Source organism: Ramularia collo-cygni (assembly GCF_900074925.1).
Source record: "Ramularia collo-cygni strain URUG2 genome assembly, contig: RCC_scaffold01, whole genome shotgun sequence".
In the NCBI taxonomy this organism is placed as follows: domain Eukaryota; kingdom Fungi; phylum Ascomycota; class Dothideomycetes; order Mycosphaerellales; family Mycosphaerellaceae; genus Ramularia; species Ramularia collo-cygni.
Window position 1 is genome coordinate 3562264 of NW_019716255.1, and position 18189 is coordinate 3580452.

Here is an 18189-nt window from a genome sequence, read left to right on the forward strand (position 1 = left end):
ATATATAGCTAGTATAAGAGAAGACGTATATAATAGATAGAGGAAGGGGAAGTATTAATTAAGGGACTTAATTAGGGAAGGGGAAGATAGATATAGATACGGAGGAGAAGGTTAGTAGCTTAAGAGGGCAAGTTAATATATACCCTAGTAGCTCTTAAGCTACCGGATATGCGTTACGCCTCGACGCTCCTACACCCCGTATACTACTCCCGCTCTACTATACTATAACTACCTACTTAAGCCGAAGTAGCTAATCGTATACGCTATATACGTACTACTCTAAGCCGCTAGCTATATAAAGGATATAGCTTGTAGTAAGGCAGAAGTAAACCCTACGTCTAAGCCTTTTACTTAAGCGATAGGGCTCTATAAAATAACCTAGGGGGACCCCTTAGGTCTCTTAAGTAACTCCTATAGTTTTAAGGGCAAAACGACTTAGTAGGGGAGGATGTTCTTAAAGTCTCTACTTAAGAACTAAGTATATATGCCTAAGGCTTAAGTAGCCACGTGACTTAGGCCGGACTATATAGCCGAGGAATTTTCCCTTAAGTAGATTCAATTAGAGTTCATCCATTTTAGAACAACTCTCAACATCATAGCTTAGTAATCCTCCACTCGGCGGCCCCTTGAGAGAAACCCTCTCTCAAAACATCCATGGCATTGCAAGGCACTTCGAAAGACATCAGAAACCTCTGCACCCATACTAGCAATGTTATTAACATCCTCGTTGACACGCACCAGCCATCTTCCTCCATGCAAGTCACACAAAAATATTCAGTCCCTACGTTGCTCTAACACCTGGCCAACAACGCCATTGTCGATATTCAATATCACACAAATCACTGCAATGCAAACAAGGGTATTGTTGATTGAGCGCCTGGAAGCCATTCATACGGGCGGCTCTTTGTACAAGGAGTCGTGGGTATCAAAGCATTTCTTTGTCACCTTGTTACCTCCTTTATACTCCAGGTCAACAAGTGCATTGTCAGTCMTGGAGGATTCCATACACTTATACACCCCAGCGCTCCGCTCTCTGTAGACGATCATCAAGCATCTCTGCATCGTACGAGCCTCATCACTCTACAATCAATCAAGTTTTGCTTCGGACACAACACGATCAACCGCTCAACAGCCCACAAACTCCATAACTCTACAAGCAAGCCGGTCTTGCTACTAGTGTTCATCACCACCAACAAGTCCTCTCCAAACATGCCCAGCCGCACCGCACGTGGTCGCGTTCAACGCGCACCTCTTCCAACCACCCGCCAAACCCGCTCTACTACAGCTCGCATGCAAGCCCTGGAGGCTGCAGCCATGCAGGCTTCTCACACCCCCGCTGCGGATATCCCGCACATCACCGGCTTCTCAACAATCAAGGATCGCTACGAGGTCTTGCTGGTCGATCTGTTCGGTACCCTCTGGGACGGTAAGACAAGCTTCCCCCTATCCCTCGACTGTATGCGTCGATGCAAGCTCTCGGGCCTCAAGGTCATTCTCCTATCCAATACGCCAAGGCCTAACATCAATGTCAGCGATGCCTTGGTAACTGCCGGCATCACYGACGACTGCTACGACATGTTGCTCACTTCTGGCCAAGCCGCCCGGAACATGATCGAACAGCTCCCCGGACGCCCGAAACTCTTTCACATTGGACCGGAGAAGAACGCAAGCGTCTTCGCCGGTTTGAATATCGAGGCCGTCACGACTCCAACCGAAGCTGACTTTCTCCTCAACACCGGCCCTCCTGAGGAGTACCGTGTGGGTGAGCCTATGCCAGAGGTGGACGCCCTTCTCCAAGTCTGCGTGGACGCCAAGCTCMCTATGGTTTGTGTAAACCCCGATCTCGAGGTTATGCGCCAAAATGAGCTCTGGTGTTGTGCAGGTGAGTTGATGAAGCGTTACACTGCCTTGTCAGGCGAGGTCTCTGGGGCGTACGGAAAGCCGTACGTCGAGGTCTTCGAGACGGCGTTGACGGGCTTGAACGTCGATCCCTCCARGGTGCTGATGATTGGTGACGGGGCCGGAACGGACATGCTTGGAGCGAAAAACTTCGGCTGTCACGGGCTTTGGATCATCGGCACGGGCATTCACGCCGGGGAGGTTGGTCAGGACGAGGGTAAAATCGCTGCGCTCGCTGCTAAGCACGAGGTGCAGCCAATGGGGTGGATGCAGGAGCTGACATGGTAAGTTTTCTGGCCAAAAGGGGCCGGAGGGGAAAGGTGAGTGAGCGTGCTACATGTTTCTCTCGTTCCTTACGTCGTCATTTCGTCTTTAGCCTGCGCCCCTAGCCTTTCAATGTTAGCCTTTCAACTCTAGGTTTCCAATCAGCAAATCAAAAAATACATTTTTTCACTCCGCAATTTTCCCAGCTTYCCATCACTCGTTAAAAAAGTAGTCGATGACATCGAAGAGATGAATACAACGCGTCAAACATACTGTACATCAAACTTGCGTTTATACGATAGACTAAGCTAACCTCATATCCAACCTCTACATGACTTCGTTCTTCTTGGTACCTAAATCTGGTATCATCACAACACCCATCAACATGCATCGCATCGAATACTAATCCAATACAGCTCCCATTCGCCCAGTCACAACGCGACTCCTCTCCCTAGCCCTTGCGGGTCTATCTGAAATGCCCAAACCCCTTTTCGAATGCCCTATCTAAATTCGTAAAGGTCGTGTGTCCCGTTCCTCCCATACTGCCCAAAGCAAGATAACAAGATCAAAGAAGCAACGCTCGCTCGCTACGCTACGCTGAAGGAACTAGACTAATTTCGCACTGGGATAGAAAAGCAAATACGATTGAAATCAAGTCGATGCTGCGCCCTCAACACCTGCCATTAATGTTCGAGACCGACATTCGGTGGGCGGTAGAAGAACGCTGTTGCTGATCGTGAGACCTCCGTCTCAACTCATCAACACTCGCGGCATGCTGTGGTTGAGATGTGCGGTGGCTGGTATGAGATTGCTCGTCATTGTTGTGACGATGACGGTGGTGGCGTTGACGTTCAGAAGAGACGCGGTCAGATAGATCAACGCCTGTACTGAAACTGTAAAGGCTCGCGGCAGCTTCCCGAGAGGAGGAGGAGGAGGAAGAAGATGGCTGCTGGTACTCGTCTCCACTTCCACCAGTCAACGATGGAAGGTTTGGATACGAAGATCCGCGCGGGATACGGGTTCTGGAAGCGGGAGGAAGCATGAATGCAGAGGCCGTGTTTGATGCGCCCTGAAAGCTTTCAGACAGTGGCGGACCTGCTGTTGGTGATGTCGTGGGACTGCCCGTCGATGCACTGAACTGGTAGCCAAGAATGGGATCACTTGTGTATGATGAGGAGGTGCTTCCCGATGTAGTGTTTGCAGAGTCGTTCCGAGGGTTGGGGATACTGCTGAGGGACCCAACACGAGACGATGTGGATGACGTTGCTGGGTTATCAGAAGACCATGGCATGCCGTTGCGGCTGTAGATGCCATTGATATGAGCTCGAGGCTCCGTGAAGGAACCCAATGGGCGGATCTGCGGGACTTCTGGAGTCATGTATGTGGGTGGGGCATGGGTTTGGGTGTAGGGTATTGGCAGGCGCCTTTCCTGAACCGTCTGTGATGGCAACGAAGTATGCATTGAGGCCATGTTCAGTGGGGAAAAAGCTTCGCTCGAAGCGCCAGGCAGCCGGTTGACGGGAGCCGGAGTGTACGCTGTGGGGGTGTATGACGGAGCTGCCTGTAAACTGCCGAAGCTAGCGGAGAACGCCGTTCCAGGTTCATAGTACACGCTGGTAGACGTGACAGGGGCGACAATAGTACCGGCGGTCCATGGGCGAAAACTTTCTGCTCCATAGTTGCTGCTGGAGTACGAATGTTGCCGCGGGAGTGACGAGGAACTACAGGAGTACTCGTCGGGGGGAGATGTACCGTACGATTCGTATTCGGGATACGCCAATCGTGTTTGTAATAACGGCAGAGATGGGCGATGGCCAGATTGATAGACTCCGTTTTGGTAGGCGCCAGACAACGTTGCTGCGCTGTAGGTAGCTGTAGTCGGCGTTGTTGATCGCTCTACTCCAGTTGTGGGGAGTACGTCTAGAACCTGTGTCGATAGAGAGTGACTTCCAACCTATGTGTCGTTAGCTTGCGTGCTGGAGCTCCAATCAAGTTGGACGAACTCGAATGAATGTGCAAGAAGATCTGTCGGCTCCAGCAGACCGACATGCTGAGCAGCCACTGCCGTCACCTGGATCTCCGGTGCATTTGATCTTCCGTCTTCTGCAACGTGAACACTAACAAGGCATCAGTAATGGCCCTGACGAAGTCATAAAGTGGGCCTTACTGCAACTTGAATCCGCCGGCGCTGCAATCCGGCAGGGCCGTGTTCCGAACCCTGTTCCTGAATCAATGTACGAGTGCCATTCCGGCCAACGTAGTCCGAACGGAGGTCTTGCTGATTCGCGTCGTAGTAGCTGTGACTGTAGGGATTCGGACGTTCATAGTACGCAGCAGAGGACGGGGCTCGTGGATTCGGGCGACCGAATGCGTCGTAACCATCACCATAGTAAGACTGCGTCATCATCTTCGAAGGCCGGACCAAGGCACCATTCCTGCAGAGGCATGGAAGGACACAACCAGCCGCACCAGGTCACAGGAACGTTCGGCCAAGCCAATTAGTGTGAAGTTTGCAATCAATATGAGAAAGGCAGCGATGTCACTGCAAAAGCCAGAACTTCAAAAGTTGAACTTCAAAAGTTGAACTTCCAGATCAGCACTGGGGTTGTACGTTGACAAGGTCGAGTTGAGGGCCGTTGGAGAGTTGAGCGCGAGCAGAGAGCTAGCAAACACTGATGGACCAATATCTAAATGAGGTGGGTCGTTGTGCGGAGAATATGTTTGCGTGGGACATGTTGCACCCCACGCCATCCAACCAGGTTGCGGAGAGGCGATCACCGAGCCTTCGCATCCAAATGCAAGGCGCACAATTGGGGTCGCGATTGCCGTGGGAGTTACATCGACCCGGGCGCTGCAAGAGAGTGAGCAAAATGGGTTGCTTAGACCGCCTGAAGTGACGTGCTTTGGATCGGCATCCAACGATTGTGGTCAGCTTTGACGGGTAGTTGCAACCTGGCGAGATGACAGACTAACGACCCTTGCAGAAAAGACAAACCGTCTCATCAATCCCAAAAAGGAGCATGTGGTGCGAGACCCCTAATGAATGGATAGACATGGGTCGTTCTCATCGCTTCCCAGGAAGGGACTTGCACCATCTAGATTCACAGCGCCGAGAAACGGGTAGTGTTGGCCTGTATGGCCAGACGCCAAAGCAGGGGGCTAGAGGCCATCATCGATACCGATCTCATACGATAGATGGGCGATGCCGGACCACACGGCATTCGCTCGTGCACCTGCAGTAGTGCCTGTCAGTCTACGTTGAGTGCCAGAGTTGCTTCGAGTCGCTGCTAGTACGACAAGCCACGTGTATATGTCGCCAGACATYCCACCAACAGGATGTGGCACCCGAAATATGCACAGCATGCGAGCTGCCCTTTTGAGTGCCATCAAACAGCACCGATTGCTCGAAATGGTTGAAGTGTGGAGCGCAGAAGGAGTGGAGCCTGTTTCCGGGCATGAAACTTGAGACAGTGGCTCCGTACTCTTGGGATTATGGAGGTACTGTGGTCATGACCAGTGGCGCAACTTGCAGTCCGAATATACCCTGTCGTAGTCATAGGTCCTCGCGCCAGAAAGTCTTTGAAATAGGCGGTTATCTCGTGCTGCACCAGCCAAGTTTCTGTTTGGACCCTTCGATTACACCGCAGGTTCACAGGTTGCGTAACACTTGCACCGTCGCACGGGCGGAAGCCCGCCGTCTGATTCTATACCGCGGTCGGTTCCCGTCTACAGCGGTAGGCAAGTGGATCTTGGTGGGGAGTATTTTGCATCCTCGCCGCAGTTGCCGAAGTTCAAGACTCGGTGATACAGCTCTTCGCCGCCAGATGCAGGTCTATTCCGACATGAGAGCCTCGCTACCATTCTCAGTGGCTTCGAGATGATGGTGGACAAGCGTGTTGCACCGAGCATGTGCGTGAGAGTGCGTGCCCTCGATATGCCTGCGACAATGGCGGGACGTGTTTGAGGCAAACGTAATCCAGGGCATTGCAGGGCTAGCACCGTGCAGCTTGGATGCTCTTCGACAAAGTCGGAGATGGCCTCAGCTCTCTCAGCGGAAGCCAGTGTGGTGACAGGGTACCTGCAGACCGCCTGAAGTAAAGATTGCGGTCCGTTGCAGTCCGCTGTCAAAAACTCGCAACCAGAATGTTAATAATTTGATCCGGCTATCGACACTTGGGCGGAGAGGTGGTGTAAGACACAGGTGCAGCTGCCAGGATGTCGTTGTGCGTGGCGCTCGATACTGGCCACAGACAATGCCGACTGCATATGGCTCCGCAGTTCATCGGATTGAACTCCAAGACAAGCTCAGCCAAGGCCTTTCTTTCGAGGCGCGAAAAGCGGCTGCCGTAAAAAGACCAGGTGTGGTCAAACTCAACGCCATCACCGTGACCTGAGCATGGGATGTTCGGGTGGGATTCCGAAGGAACGAGTGGAGGTTGAGGTGGAGGTCGATCCAACCCTGCGGAGTGCCGAGGCGGACTAGCGCATCGGGCCATCGGGCCACAAGATCCGTACCGTACCGTCCGCTGCGGGCCAGTCGATACCTTAGCGGAGACGAGAACGAGAACAACAAGGAAAGGGCCCCTCCCATCCTTCAGGCTTCGTTGTGCGACACCTGCTGGTTCACTGCACTGCAAATCTGCTCTTTGACCTCATCGTTGCCGAATTCCACCCAGTCACCCCAGCAGCATTTACATAACGCGCGGCCCGCCAATCCATCCCGCGCCGCCATGTCTGTTTTGCTGGAGACATCGGCGGGTGACATCACAATTGACCTGTTCGTGCAGGACGCGCCCTTGTGCTGCGAAAAGTGAGTCTCGTCGTCCCCGTGTCGGCGTTTTGGAAAGCTGATCGGACTGCTAAGACATTTACTGGTGCCTATAGCTTCTTGAAGCTCTGCAAGGTCAAATACTACAACTACTCGCCCATCTACAATGTGCAGTCCAACTTTTCCTTCCAGACCGGCGACCCCATAGGACCCGAATCCAAAGATAGCGATGGCGGGGTGTCGGCGTGGAGTCTTCCAGACGGTACCACCAAGCGAGCGACACGTCCCGAAAAGGCGACGTTCAAGCCCGAATTCTCCAGAAAGAGGAAGCATGGTGAGCGTGGCACGGTCAGCATGGCCACGACCGCCTCAAAACTGAATCCGGATGAACGAATTGCAAGCAGTCAATTCATCATCACTTTGGGCGAGAACCTGGAGCTGCTTGATGGCAAGGCGGCAGTGTTTGGCGAGGTCGTGGAAGGTTTTGATGCCCTGGAGAAAATCAACTCGGCTTTTGTGGACAGCAGCGGGAGACCTCTGCAAGACATTCGGATCCTGCACACAGTCGTGCTCGATGATCCCTACGATGACCCCGCTGGTCTGATCGAGCCTCCGGGCAGCCCTGTTCCCTCGGCTGAGCAACGAGCSACAGTGCGCATTGCACATGATGAAGTCTTGAAAGAAAACACAGACCCCGAGGAAATGGAGAAGATACGGAGAGAACGCGAAGCTCGTGCTCAAGCTCTGACCTTGGAATTAATCGGAGATCTGCCATTCGCGGACGTCACACCTCCCGAGCAGATTCTGTTCGTCTGCAAGCTGAATCCCGTGACTCGCGATGAAGATTTGGAGCTCATATTCTCACGCTTTGGCAAGATCCTATCGTGCGAAGTGATTCGAGATAAAAAGTCAGGTGACAGCCTCCAGTATGCCTTCATCGAGTTTGCGAACAAGGAGGATTGTGAGCGCGCCTACTTCAAAATGCAAGGCGTTCTCATCGACGACCATCGCATACATGTGGATTTCTCTCAGAGTGTGTCAAAGCTCTCTGCAGATTGGCGCAACAACACCAGTTCCAAAACGGCAAGATCGCGTGGTGGTTTTGGTGGAATCGACAGTTTGCAACAAAGGAAGCAATACCGTTCGGACGATCGAGGAGGTCGAGACCGCGGCTCGAACAGACACTACGACTACGTCTTTGACAAAGACGGCAAGCCTCGCGATCGGGAGTCTGCCGGGGAGGGAACTGGTGCAAGGGATCCGCCCAGAGCTCGGTCACGGAGCCGTAGCCCGAAACATCGCGAACAGTACAGTGATCATCGGAGGAGAGACGACAGAAAGGACGATCGGAGAGACCGGAGAGACGATCGACGCCGCGAGGATAGACATCGCGACGGGCGAGATGGTCGATCTGGCAGATACTGATGCATTATCCAAGCCGCGACAGCTCTGACTTCTTTAGATTCGACCTAATGTAAGGCGACCGCTTCTCTCTCGTCTTTCATCTCAGTCTCACCCGCCATTTTACTTGCGAACGGCAAGAGTCGCTCTCACGCTTCGGGCGGCACCACGATATCCTTACGTACATGTAGTGTACATGTTGCCGTTTCTCAGACAGATGGCCTTCTCTTGCCTCGTGTCAATCGTCCCCAGATCTCTCTTTCCTCTCATCTTCCAAACTCGTCGCGGGTCTTGCAAACTATGGCTGCATCTCAATAACCAATTCTTGTCTCTCCGCTAAATCCATCCATCACGATCCATTTTCAGCAGCAGCGTATCCTATGCATTGCCTGTCGCATCTTAGGTTTGACAGAATATTCACTTATCCACCGCACGGACGTTTACGAACTCGAGCTGCTTTCTTTATTCGACTCCTGATTGAGGATGCGCCGCTTCTTTTCATCCAACAGTCAAAGTTCTTTGACGAGTTCCTCATCCGGCGAGTCCGCATCCACCGACAGCCTCACGACTCGACGCCGAAAAGCAAGGAACGGTAAATCAGTCATCAGGGAGCGAAAAATATCACAAGGACAAGCATACCAAGCAGCAATGGCAGACGTAAAAGTTCTTGTCTACCACTACCGGGCTGAGGGTCACCCAGTTGTTCGTAACGGTCTCGCGGTGATCACCCACCAGGAGCTGACCGACATCCTCGCGGCCGGTATGTGTTTCCCTTCATGCGCTGAGTATCTGCGCGCGCGATCCCTCTGACAGCTCCCATAGATCAAACCCTCCAGTTCAGCACTAAGGCTATCCCGCATCTCACTCGCTCCATCGACATTTACCAGAGCGACCTCCACACCGCCTCGCAAGCCGCTGCTGAGCCTGCTGGTACGCATCCAAACGACGGCTCCAATGTCGCCTCCGTGACGTTCCCAGTAAAGGTTATCTTGGGTAAGCGCGCTCCCACATATGCGAGACTCGAGTGATGACGCTAATCATCATTGGTAGGCATTATCGCCGGCACCCACAAGGAAATCTACATCCTCAGCAAGAAGACTTCCTAGGTATTTGAACAGATCGAAAGTTGCTCTGTGTGTCTCGTCATAGAAGGAATTGAAGCGAGACATTACTCGTTCGGTTCGAGAACGATGAGCTCGACGCTTGCGCACATAGCACAATGATCTATGAATGACTACTGGGGTCTCGTCAATCTGAAGCAACGCTATCCACCCCATACAAAATGCGATTCCGTAAACATTTCCTATCAGGCCGTGATCCGTTTCAATTTCAGTCTTCAATCGGGTCGTGGTAGGTGAACATCTCGTCGCCAGCAACACCAGGTGCTTTCCAAGTGCTTACTCCCGTTTGCTCATCATATGTCTCGTAACTGTGCGCCAGTCTCTTGCCTCCACCTCCCGGCAGATCGACGATGAATGAGGGCATCATGAACCCCGCAATCGTTCCTCGAATATTCTCCTCCAGGCGGAGAATTGTTGATAGGGGAGTACGGAGCTCCTCAACGCCACTCACCATGTCTGATTGATAGACATAGTAGGGCTGAACGTTCAGATCCGCCAATTTTCGAATCAAAGTTCCCATCGTATCAACATCATCGTTGATGCCTCTCAATAGCACGCTCTGATTGCGAACAGTGACGCCGCGTTGGAATAGGTAGTTTGCGGCTTGCTCGGTCGCCCAGGTGATCTCGTTCGGGTGGTTGAAATGTGTATGCATAGCGACCTGTTTGCCCATCATCCGGCCCTTGTCGCTAAGTTCGACGAAGACCTGTGACCATCGATCTTCGGGATCCAGTATTCGCATGGGACATACAGCGAGTCCTTTTGTGGCGAAGCGAAAGCGTCGAATGTGTGGYATGGAGAGAAGGCGGTCTCCTATCGCTTGTAGCTGCTCGGGTTGTAGGTAATAGGAATCTCCTCCAGAGACCACTACGTCTGAGATCTGCGGGTTGGACTCGATGTATTGGAACATTGCCTCCCATCGTTTTCTCGTTGGCTTTTGGGAGTCCTTCGTTACTGACTCGGTGTTGTTGCCGACGGCGTAGGATCGTGTGCAGAAGCGGCAGTATACAGGGCAAACAGAAGTTGCTGTCGAGCGTTAGAGGAGTGAATCAGGAGACGACGCAGAGTAAGCAGCGAAGCTCACCGAGAAAGAGAACCTTGTCTGGATAGCGATGTACCAGACCAGATACCGGGGAATCGTCCTTCTCACCAAGGGAATCGAGTGACAAAGCTGGGTGATCTTTTTGGATAGCCGACTTCAGGGGGATGAACTGACGACGGATGGGGTCTTCGAAGGGGTTATTCCAGTCGGCCACACTTAAAACATGAGGGGTCAAACGAATTGACATTGGAGCTGCTTTCATGCCCTCGTGCACGTCTTCAAGGAAGCCATCCCTGGTGACGTAGTCTGTCGCTCTCGTGGCAATGGTGGCAGGTCGTGGAACACGAGTGGGAAGGACGCTGGTGAGGAAGCTGAACAGCTTCTCTTTTCTGTCGATAGTGTTGCGCACCTAACATCGTATTAGCTGTAGAACAATTGATCGTCGTGGAACCGTCTTGCCTGCCATCGGTAGCTGAGGAATTCTTCTTCCGGAATATCTTTCCACGCCTTGATGTGGCGCCAGTAAGGAACGTTCCTGGCTTGATGGATGGAAAGGTGCGGTCGTATCTGTTGGATTCGATTCATCGGAAGCTGTGGTGGCATCTGGAGGTTTCCCACCATGGCATGCGAGTGCTCATTCCCTTTTGTATGTTCAACTAATCCAGCATATGTCGTCCGCTGCGGATCCCGGCGGATGGGTGCATGCCTGGATATGATGGAGGCCAGCGGAATCGCCGCACGATTAGCAGGTCGCAACCTAGTTGTTTTAAGGCGCAGGGAGGAAGCCATCTTGGAACGTGCAACAAGAACAAAAGAGATAGCGGAGCCGATCACTTTGATGTTGCAATGAAGGATGGGAGTACACTGTAGGACAATGCTGGACAGCACATCAAGTCCCAGCCGCAAGCGCCATCCACCAGCAGCCACGCTTCGTTCCGTTCGACCATCTAGGCATGTGTGCAATCCAACTTGAACGACATACACCCAGGGGCACCGCCACGAGGTCCACGTTACCGTTGGACTATGGGGGCTCTCTAGTGGTCAGGTCGTTCGCTGGGTGGGTCTCACCGCCAAATACCAGACCGGTCCGCAACGTGTAGGAGTAGTCGCCTGATCATAACGACGTTCCATCTGTACRATGTACCAAAATATTCATCTCGATCGACCAGGCAAGCTGAGAACACTACCCTAAAGAGGTAAAAGGTGAGTTGCATGATCGCACAAACTTTGTAAGCAGTTCTTCATCTCTCGAGAAGCCCGTTGAGGATACGCTTTGATACCACACAGTGTCCTTGAGGCTGTCCGGCCGTCAATCGTGCATAAGCGCCGTAGCGCGATGACGGTAACGCGACGATCCAAGAGTGGCCAAAAAATGCCGCAAAGGCAATAAACGAGCCTGCCGGAGGCATGGCCGTCGTGCTCAATTCTATAGATGACAACATTCCTTGTAGAGAAAACCGTGATACTAACTGGTATGCCCTGTGATTAAAAGATGCGCCTACTAGCGGTCGCAGTGGTAAGCAGGGTCAAGTGACAAGGGCATCACTCTCGCTTTCAGCCTTGCGCTGAGAGAAAGTGGTGAGCACGCGCGGCAACCAGCGGCTCTCGATATCGGAACTTGGCGTGAGCATGCCACATGGCCCAGGCTAGCTCGCACACCCAGAGCTCATTGCAGAATAGCATGTTGGCGAGGCGRAAAGCGGACTTCGATCAAGTCTTGCTACTAGAATCGCACTCATCTTTTGCTTGACTGTGCCAAAAATATGCACAGACTCACCCAGTAAGGTAAGACAAGGAAAACTTCGATGTATACTCTGCTTTCGAGAGATCAGCATCGCCACCACGCGTGGTTGAAACTGCACTGACGCCAGCGCTTGTCGCATGCGAAGCTAATGCCGGTGTGCAGAGAATCCAGTTGTGCGGTTGGCAAAGATACTACGGTGTACGCCCGAATCACACCCGTGGGCGTGGCACCTAGAGGCAGACGAGAGGCGAAGCACCACCGGTATGGAATGGAAAAGATCCGAGAACGAAGTGTACTGATCGACAGTGCCAGCCTCCGATGTTGACTGAGGAGCTGTGCCAGTGCCTTATATGAACCACATGGCGTTAGCAGCCTGCAAATCTGACCTTTAGCGGGAAGCGTGGTGCATAGTCTTCTCCTCCGTTTCAAGGTACCTCAGTCTCGGAAACTGGACCATCGTTCTGACGGCCAGCGGCCGGCCATCAAGCTGGCCTGTGGATGTATCATTCAAGGTGTGTTCGGAGTCGCAATCAAGTTTCACGCAATGATGAGGCGGGCCATCGAGGGCCAGACGCTGCCACGAGTGGACCAGAGCAAGCGTAGGCGCGGGATGAGGTCCACAGCAATGGTGCCGTCAACGGGTCGCACGCCTAAGGTTGGCCGGACCGCAGCGTCCTAGGGTTCATGGGAACTCTGGGAAGTGTCCATCCGGGTTGGAGGCGCAGCACTTTCTGGTCGTTTGCCGAGCTCGTGCATGTGTTTCATCACATGCATGAGGTCGACGGCCAGCTGCGCTAGAAGATGCGGACCGAACTTGCGTCTGTCTGTATTCGGAAACCAGTGCGCTCGCGCTACTGAGCGACCTATGTATTAGGTTTGCAGCATCCTAGCACGTCTTCATCGTCTGAGCCTCTGAGGGCCGCCGGGCGCCCACTCGTCTTCACTCATGCGAACCATTCCATGAGAAATATCGGCTGCTGATTGGATGCAATGGACCTCTCAGGCAATGATCAACTGAAGCAGCAGCGATCAGCTCATACGAAGTAATACGACGCTGGTATGTAGTAGGAACTAAATTCCGCACATCAGCCAAGCATTGAATGTAGTAACTTCGTCAACAAGTCTCCGTACGACACTCAATGCACCATACGAAGGAGATGAATTAGGAGAGGCAGTGGCCACCGAGGCCTGGCGCTGCCTCGGAGCTGCTAGGGCTACCGACGTGTACAGCGAAGTAGTTCGCAGTTCTACCAGACCGTGTGGGGCACCTGAGGCATGCGCCCCACTCTTCCTCAGTATGCCACACTCAAAGGTACACCGCTGAGCTATGAGCTAGTGAAACGTCTCCTCGTCGATGAGTATTCCGCCCAATCATTAGTGAACGCTATTGTGACCAATTAGTAAGCGGACGTTGCATTGGAAACTCGGTCAACTCCGTCAATAATGGACTTGCACTGTTCAGACCCTTCTCTATAGCGTCTTGGCGTAGCGAAGGACTTCCTTCTCCGTCCGAATCGCTGTGTCCCACAATGCCTACAATGACATTGGCTATGGCACATCTTTCGCAGGGAGTCTCCGAAAGCTCGAGGTCCTCCGATGCGTCATGACATGGTAGCTTCAGATATTGACGATGTGGGAGATGACAAAGTGTGCGGTATTGAATGCCAAGAAGTGGAGAACGTGTGAGCCCCAAGTTCCCCCTCTCTCACTAGCCTTACCGCATCTTCGCCCTGGTATATGTACACTACTGATTGTGGAACTGAATGTCGATGCAATTACGATGATAAATACTACTTTGCATGAATGAGACCGACGTCAAGAGCGCGAAGTGCTGCGCGATTCGTGAATGCAACTTGCTGCTAGCAAGTGACCGCAATCGAGGAAGGACTCGAGGACGGCCAAGTTGGGCGAGTCTCAAGAGGTTTCCTGTGCGCAGAGTGACCCTGTTCGTGGCATCTGCTTGAGAGCGCCTGGGTTGCGCCTCTATTGCCCACTTATGTCCCTGCCTACGTGTCTTGATCCCTCCTCGCGTGAGCGCTCCGCGTATGTACGAAAGGCTGCTCAAGGCCACCTGTGAAAAGGTTCGAGTCGTGCTCGTGATAGGGATGTTGAACTGGCGTTTCGAGAGGGACCCTTACGTCCATTTGAGATTCGGAGGGAGGCGGTTTAGAAGATTGGCTTTGTCCGTCTTGCGCAACTTCAAGGCTTAATGCTCTTCAGGCTTATGCTCTCCCTTCTCGCAGAGTTCCTCGTATGCATTCTGCAATTACTTGAAGAGTTCCGTATGACGCTCCACTAGGTGAAGAGAAGAACATCTGTCGGGGTAAAGATGCCGCGCAAGGCGGTGGCCGCAGACTTCGAAGTCCCCGATACTCCATTCATTGGATGGCGAGAGGCCCAGAACGCCCAATGCCGTTGGAGAGAACTCAACCTGAAATCAAAGCTTCTTCAACGAGTCTCGCGGAAGACCGAAAAAATACTTTGCTCGGTATAGCTGACCGTTTGCGGTCACAAAGGAGCTTGACGGGTCAGCGCACCAAACAACGATCATTCCGCAGGGGCGTCTTAATGGAACAACCAGACTTTTTATCGAATCGTTATTCCTTCGAACGCTTCGGAGCTGTGGAAGTACTCGCAACGCTCTTGGGTTTCTGGTCCATGGCTGATGCGTAGGCAGTGGCTGTGGGCAGTACGGTCTTCCAATGTCGATATACTTTTGTTCAAAGTGGTTGCGAACGCATATGCAAGCTCAGGAATTTTCCTCAATCAAATCCACCTGGAACCTTGGGAATGATTTCAGGGCTTTGCTGCTCGTCACCGACACGAAGTACCGGTGCGGAGTTATCTCCGTTTAGCTTGAAATCATCCATCTTCTCYTCCAAGTTTTGCCCTTGCTGCGAGCTCACATCTGGAATGATTGGCGTTACTCGATTGACGGCATCTAGATCCTCGTCAGAGAGTTTGCTGGCACCGACGGGGCTAAACTCCGAATCTGAGTTGGTGGTTTTGAAAGTATCAACGTCCTGCAACACTAGAGCAGAACTAGCATTCGCCACAGCAGCTTCGAACGATGCAGTATCCACTGGCGGGGAGCTATCGGTTATAACGCGCCTGTTGACTTTGCCACGATTTGGATTCCTCTCCGGCAGCTTTGGCGGCAGCCGTTTTGGCACTGTGACAACCCTGGCCGCTCCTGGGAAAGCCTGCGGGGCTGACGTGTGCAACGACAGGGCTTGAACAGAGTGAACGACAGGTTCTTCGATGATTTCGAGATCGTCGTCGTCGTACTCGTCATCAGATAAAGTAACGTCTCCATCGACATCATGATCCAGAGGCTGGTCGTCATGCTTTGAAATGCCCGCTTCTGCGGGTGGAGTGTTTGGAGGAGTGGAATAGCCATTGTTTGTGCTCACACTGGAGAGTTGCTTTCGTTCTGGCGTGCTTTTGTCGCTGGACTGGGWGGGTTGCATGGTCGAGCTGACGGGGTCATCTTTTGGGAATCCAATCTGCCCAGTCAAGTCTCTTGAGCCCTCATTCGGCCTGGAAACTTCATTGGTGACTTTGCTAGGCTCACTGGCTCCGACCCGCTCGGCCCTACTATCGAGGACCTCATCCTCGGGGATCGCACGAGGAAGACTGCTGCCACTACTAGCTGCGCTCTGTTGACTACTTCKCTTGCTGCCAATTCGTCCCCGGGGAGAGGGCAGGTCGTCCGTGAGGTCGGTCTGCGTAGAGGAATCTGCCATGGGCGATTTGATTGATCTGGCAGACGTGATGCTATTCCTTAACGAGCTGGACACTCTCGGCTCACCGTTGAGGGTATTGCGCCAGCTGCTACGACTACTGTTAGCTCGCGCTCCTCCGTCGTGACTGTTCCGTGCGTAAATGCTGTGGACGGGACTCGTCGGTGCGGGATTGAAGCTGAACTGCTCCCAACTCGCGCGTTGCTGTGTGCCTGCTTCACGAAGACTCATTCCCTCCTTTTCAAGCGCGAGCACGCCGTAGGGATCAGGATCTTCTCTGTCCGGTACACCAAACATGTTTCCGTCGTGTAACTCATAGTCTCCCGGCGGCGGCTCATCGGGTATCATCGTCGCATCGTAGTGTGTGTCACCTTGCGCCGCTTTGATTGTTTCCATCAGTCCATTGACCTCAAGTGGTGGATGCCGAACTCTTCCAGCAAGAATGTCTTTGACCGGAACCTCTTCTCCGTAGAACCGTTCATTCTCGTCCATGCGCTCGATTACGATTGTGCCATCTATCTGCACGCCTGCATAGAACCCTCGCGATTTCATGTAGGTGAATATGGGCGATTGTCGCGTGTGTATTTCGGATTCCAGGATCCCACCGACTCCCACTGGCCCCGCCACAACGCTGACCTCCCCGMCGAGAGTACATCGGATTTTGGTGAAAGCCTCCACTGCCTGCTCCGTATTGAGCACAAGAACGCAGTCGTAAATGTCAATCCCAACCAGAAATCCCAGTCCCGCAGTGTGAAGCATGATTCCCGAAGGAGGAGACCAGGTGCCGTCCGACTGCCTTGCAACCAGCACACCGGAGCCGCCAGCGCCAGAGACCCACAGTCCAGTTCGCATGGTTGTGAATATTGCAAGCCCTTTGGCATTGCGTATGACCTCCTCTGGTATCTTCTTTACGACTCTTTGCTTTCGCGTCGGACCATCCTCTGCTTGTGTGTCTTCCTCAACGTAGAATCCATCCTCTGCGGTACACATTAGCATGCAGTCACGCTCACACAGCAGCGGGATGGCTCACTGCAAAAGCTCTTCAGGATCCTCGCCGCCTTGTCGCTCTCTTTGTCCAATGTCGTCGGCCAGAAGGCTTCGGATCCAAGCTTGTTGCTCAGTCTGTTGACCGGAGCTCCCAGCTTGTCCAAAGTGCGCCATCCCTTGTCGAAGCCGGATTTGCTGCCTGATTTGAGGCGCTGCCAGACCGTAGTTGGCTGTGACATCTCACGCCTCGGGGTGCTTGGTATCGTCCGTCGGTTGACATGCGTGTCTATCGACTCGCTCAGCTCGTATGATGATGAATGGCTTCCTCAATCCTTGTACACTGAGTCGGCATGTTATCAACACGAAACACGATAAGCAAAAGCAAAATCACGCAGCGAGCGACCGCAAAACGCCCCGTCTGCTTGCTTGCTTGCTTCCGTGCTTGCGTGCTGCCTTGCGCGGACCGGCCGGAAGGGCGAAGATAAAGACCCAAAGGTCGTCTTCGTCAGCGGACCGCGTCTGCTGGCTTTCGGTTCTCCGTGGAGAGGACGAGATACGTCACCACCGCAACGCCGTCGCCGCGGATCGTTTAAGGTGCCGGGGTGGATCGTCTACAGGGGTGGACAGCAAACTAACTTGGATGATTCCCACGCAGCTCTGAAAAGTGTTCATAGGTAAGTAAGTTACGTTCATCAACGAGGCGGAAGAGCAGAGAGCAACAACAAATACTCGACCGCTACTTCTCTTTCATCAAACAATGACGGCCGCTCGACGACTTTCAATTTTACTCTGAACGACTGCCCACTATTGTCAGCCGGCGGTACGTCCGGTCCGCCGCCGTTGTTTGCCGCGCGAAAGTTTGGCTCCAGAGTCCAGAGTCCAGGCACGAACAGCACCAGGGCTCCTCGTCTGCAAGACATCCAATTGTTGGTGTCAGTGTCCACAAAGCGACATCCGCAGGACGGCTGAAGGCGCACCTGTTTTGGATTATGAACAGCATGCACCTCAAGAAGATGGGGCAATGACCGCTTCGTCAGTGCGATGCAACCTTAATCTACCCAGCACCACGAGATCACATCACATTTGTGGCGGAGTCCGAGTCAGCAGATCGGGCCACTGCCATGTCCAGGCTTGTTGCGTGTCTGTCATATGCAAAGACCTCCCTTGCCCTGTTGATGGGATCTCACTGGATGGGGATGATCTCCGAGAACCCGACGACA

The 18189-nt window shown here is 53.0% G+C and overlaps 6 protein-coding genes; 3 read left to right on the forward strand and 3 right to left on the reverse strand.

Moving 5' to 3' along the window:
* Window positions 1-1209: 1209 nt before the first annotated feature.
* On the forward strand, window positions 1210-2187 carry RCC_01165 (uncharacterized protein; the record flags this gene model as incomplete). The annotated part of the gene is made up of 1 exon (XM_023766430.1): window positions 1210-2187. One exon carries the CDS (start codon window positions 1210-1212, stop codon window positions 2185-2187), a length of 978 nt encoding a protein of 325 aa, XP_023622198.1.
* Window positions 2188-2833: 646 nt separating this feature from the next.
* On the reverse strand, window positions 2834-4570 carry RCC_01166 (uncharacterized protein; the record flags this gene model as incomplete). XM_023766431.1 has 3 exons in its annotated part: window positions 2834-4117; window positions 4167-4280; window positions 4331-4570. The coding sequence occupies 3 exons, from the start codon at window positions 4568-4570 to the stop codon at window positions 2834-2836; spliced, it is 1638 nt and encodes a 545-aa protein (XP_023622199.1).
* Window positions 4571-6893: 2323 nt separating this feature from the next.
* On the forward strand, window positions 6894-8356 carry RCC_12316 (probable Peptidyl-prolyl cis-trans isomerase-like 4; the record flags this gene model as incomplete). XM_023766432.1 has 2 exons in its annotated part: window positions 6894-6973; window positions 7048-8356. 2 exons carry the CDS (start codon window positions 6894-6896, stop codon window positions 8354-8356), a joined length of 1389 nt encoding a protein of 462 aa, XP_023622200.1.
* A 624-nt stretch (window positions 8357-8980) lies between these two features.
* RCC_01167 (uncharacterized protein) lies at window positions 8981-9438 on the forward strand (the record flags this gene model as incomplete). XM_023766433.1 has 3 exons in its annotated part: window positions 8981-9092; window positions 9155-9325; window positions 9383-9438. The coding sequence occupies 3 exons, from the start codon at window positions 8981-8983 to the stop codon at window positions 9436-9438; spliced, it is 339 nt and encodes a 112-aa protein (XP_023622201.1).
* Window positions 9439-9661: 223 nt separating this feature from the next.
* Window positions 9662-11284, reverse strand: RCC_12086 (related to lysine 2,3-aminomutase; the record flags this gene model as incomplete). XM_023766434.1 has 3 exons in its annotated part: window positions 9662-10479; window positions 10538-10884; window positions 10947-11284. The coding sequence occupies 3 exons, from the start codon at window positions 11282-11284 to the stop codon at window positions 9662-9664; spliced, it is 1503 nt and encodes a 500-aa protein (XP_023622202.1).
* A 3717-nt stretch (window positions 11285-15001) lies between these two features.
* RCC_01169 (related to LSB3-possible role in the regulation of actin cytoskeletal organization) lies at window positions 15002-17208 on the reverse strand (the record flags this gene model as incomplete). XM_023766435.1 has 2 exons in its annotated part: window positions 15002-16959; window positions 17013-17208. The coding sequence occupies 2 exons, from the start codon at window positions 17206-17208 to the stop codon at window positions 15002-15004; spliced, it is 2154 nt and encodes a 717-aa protein (XP_023622203.1).
* Window positions 17209-18189: the final 981 nt, after the last annotated feature.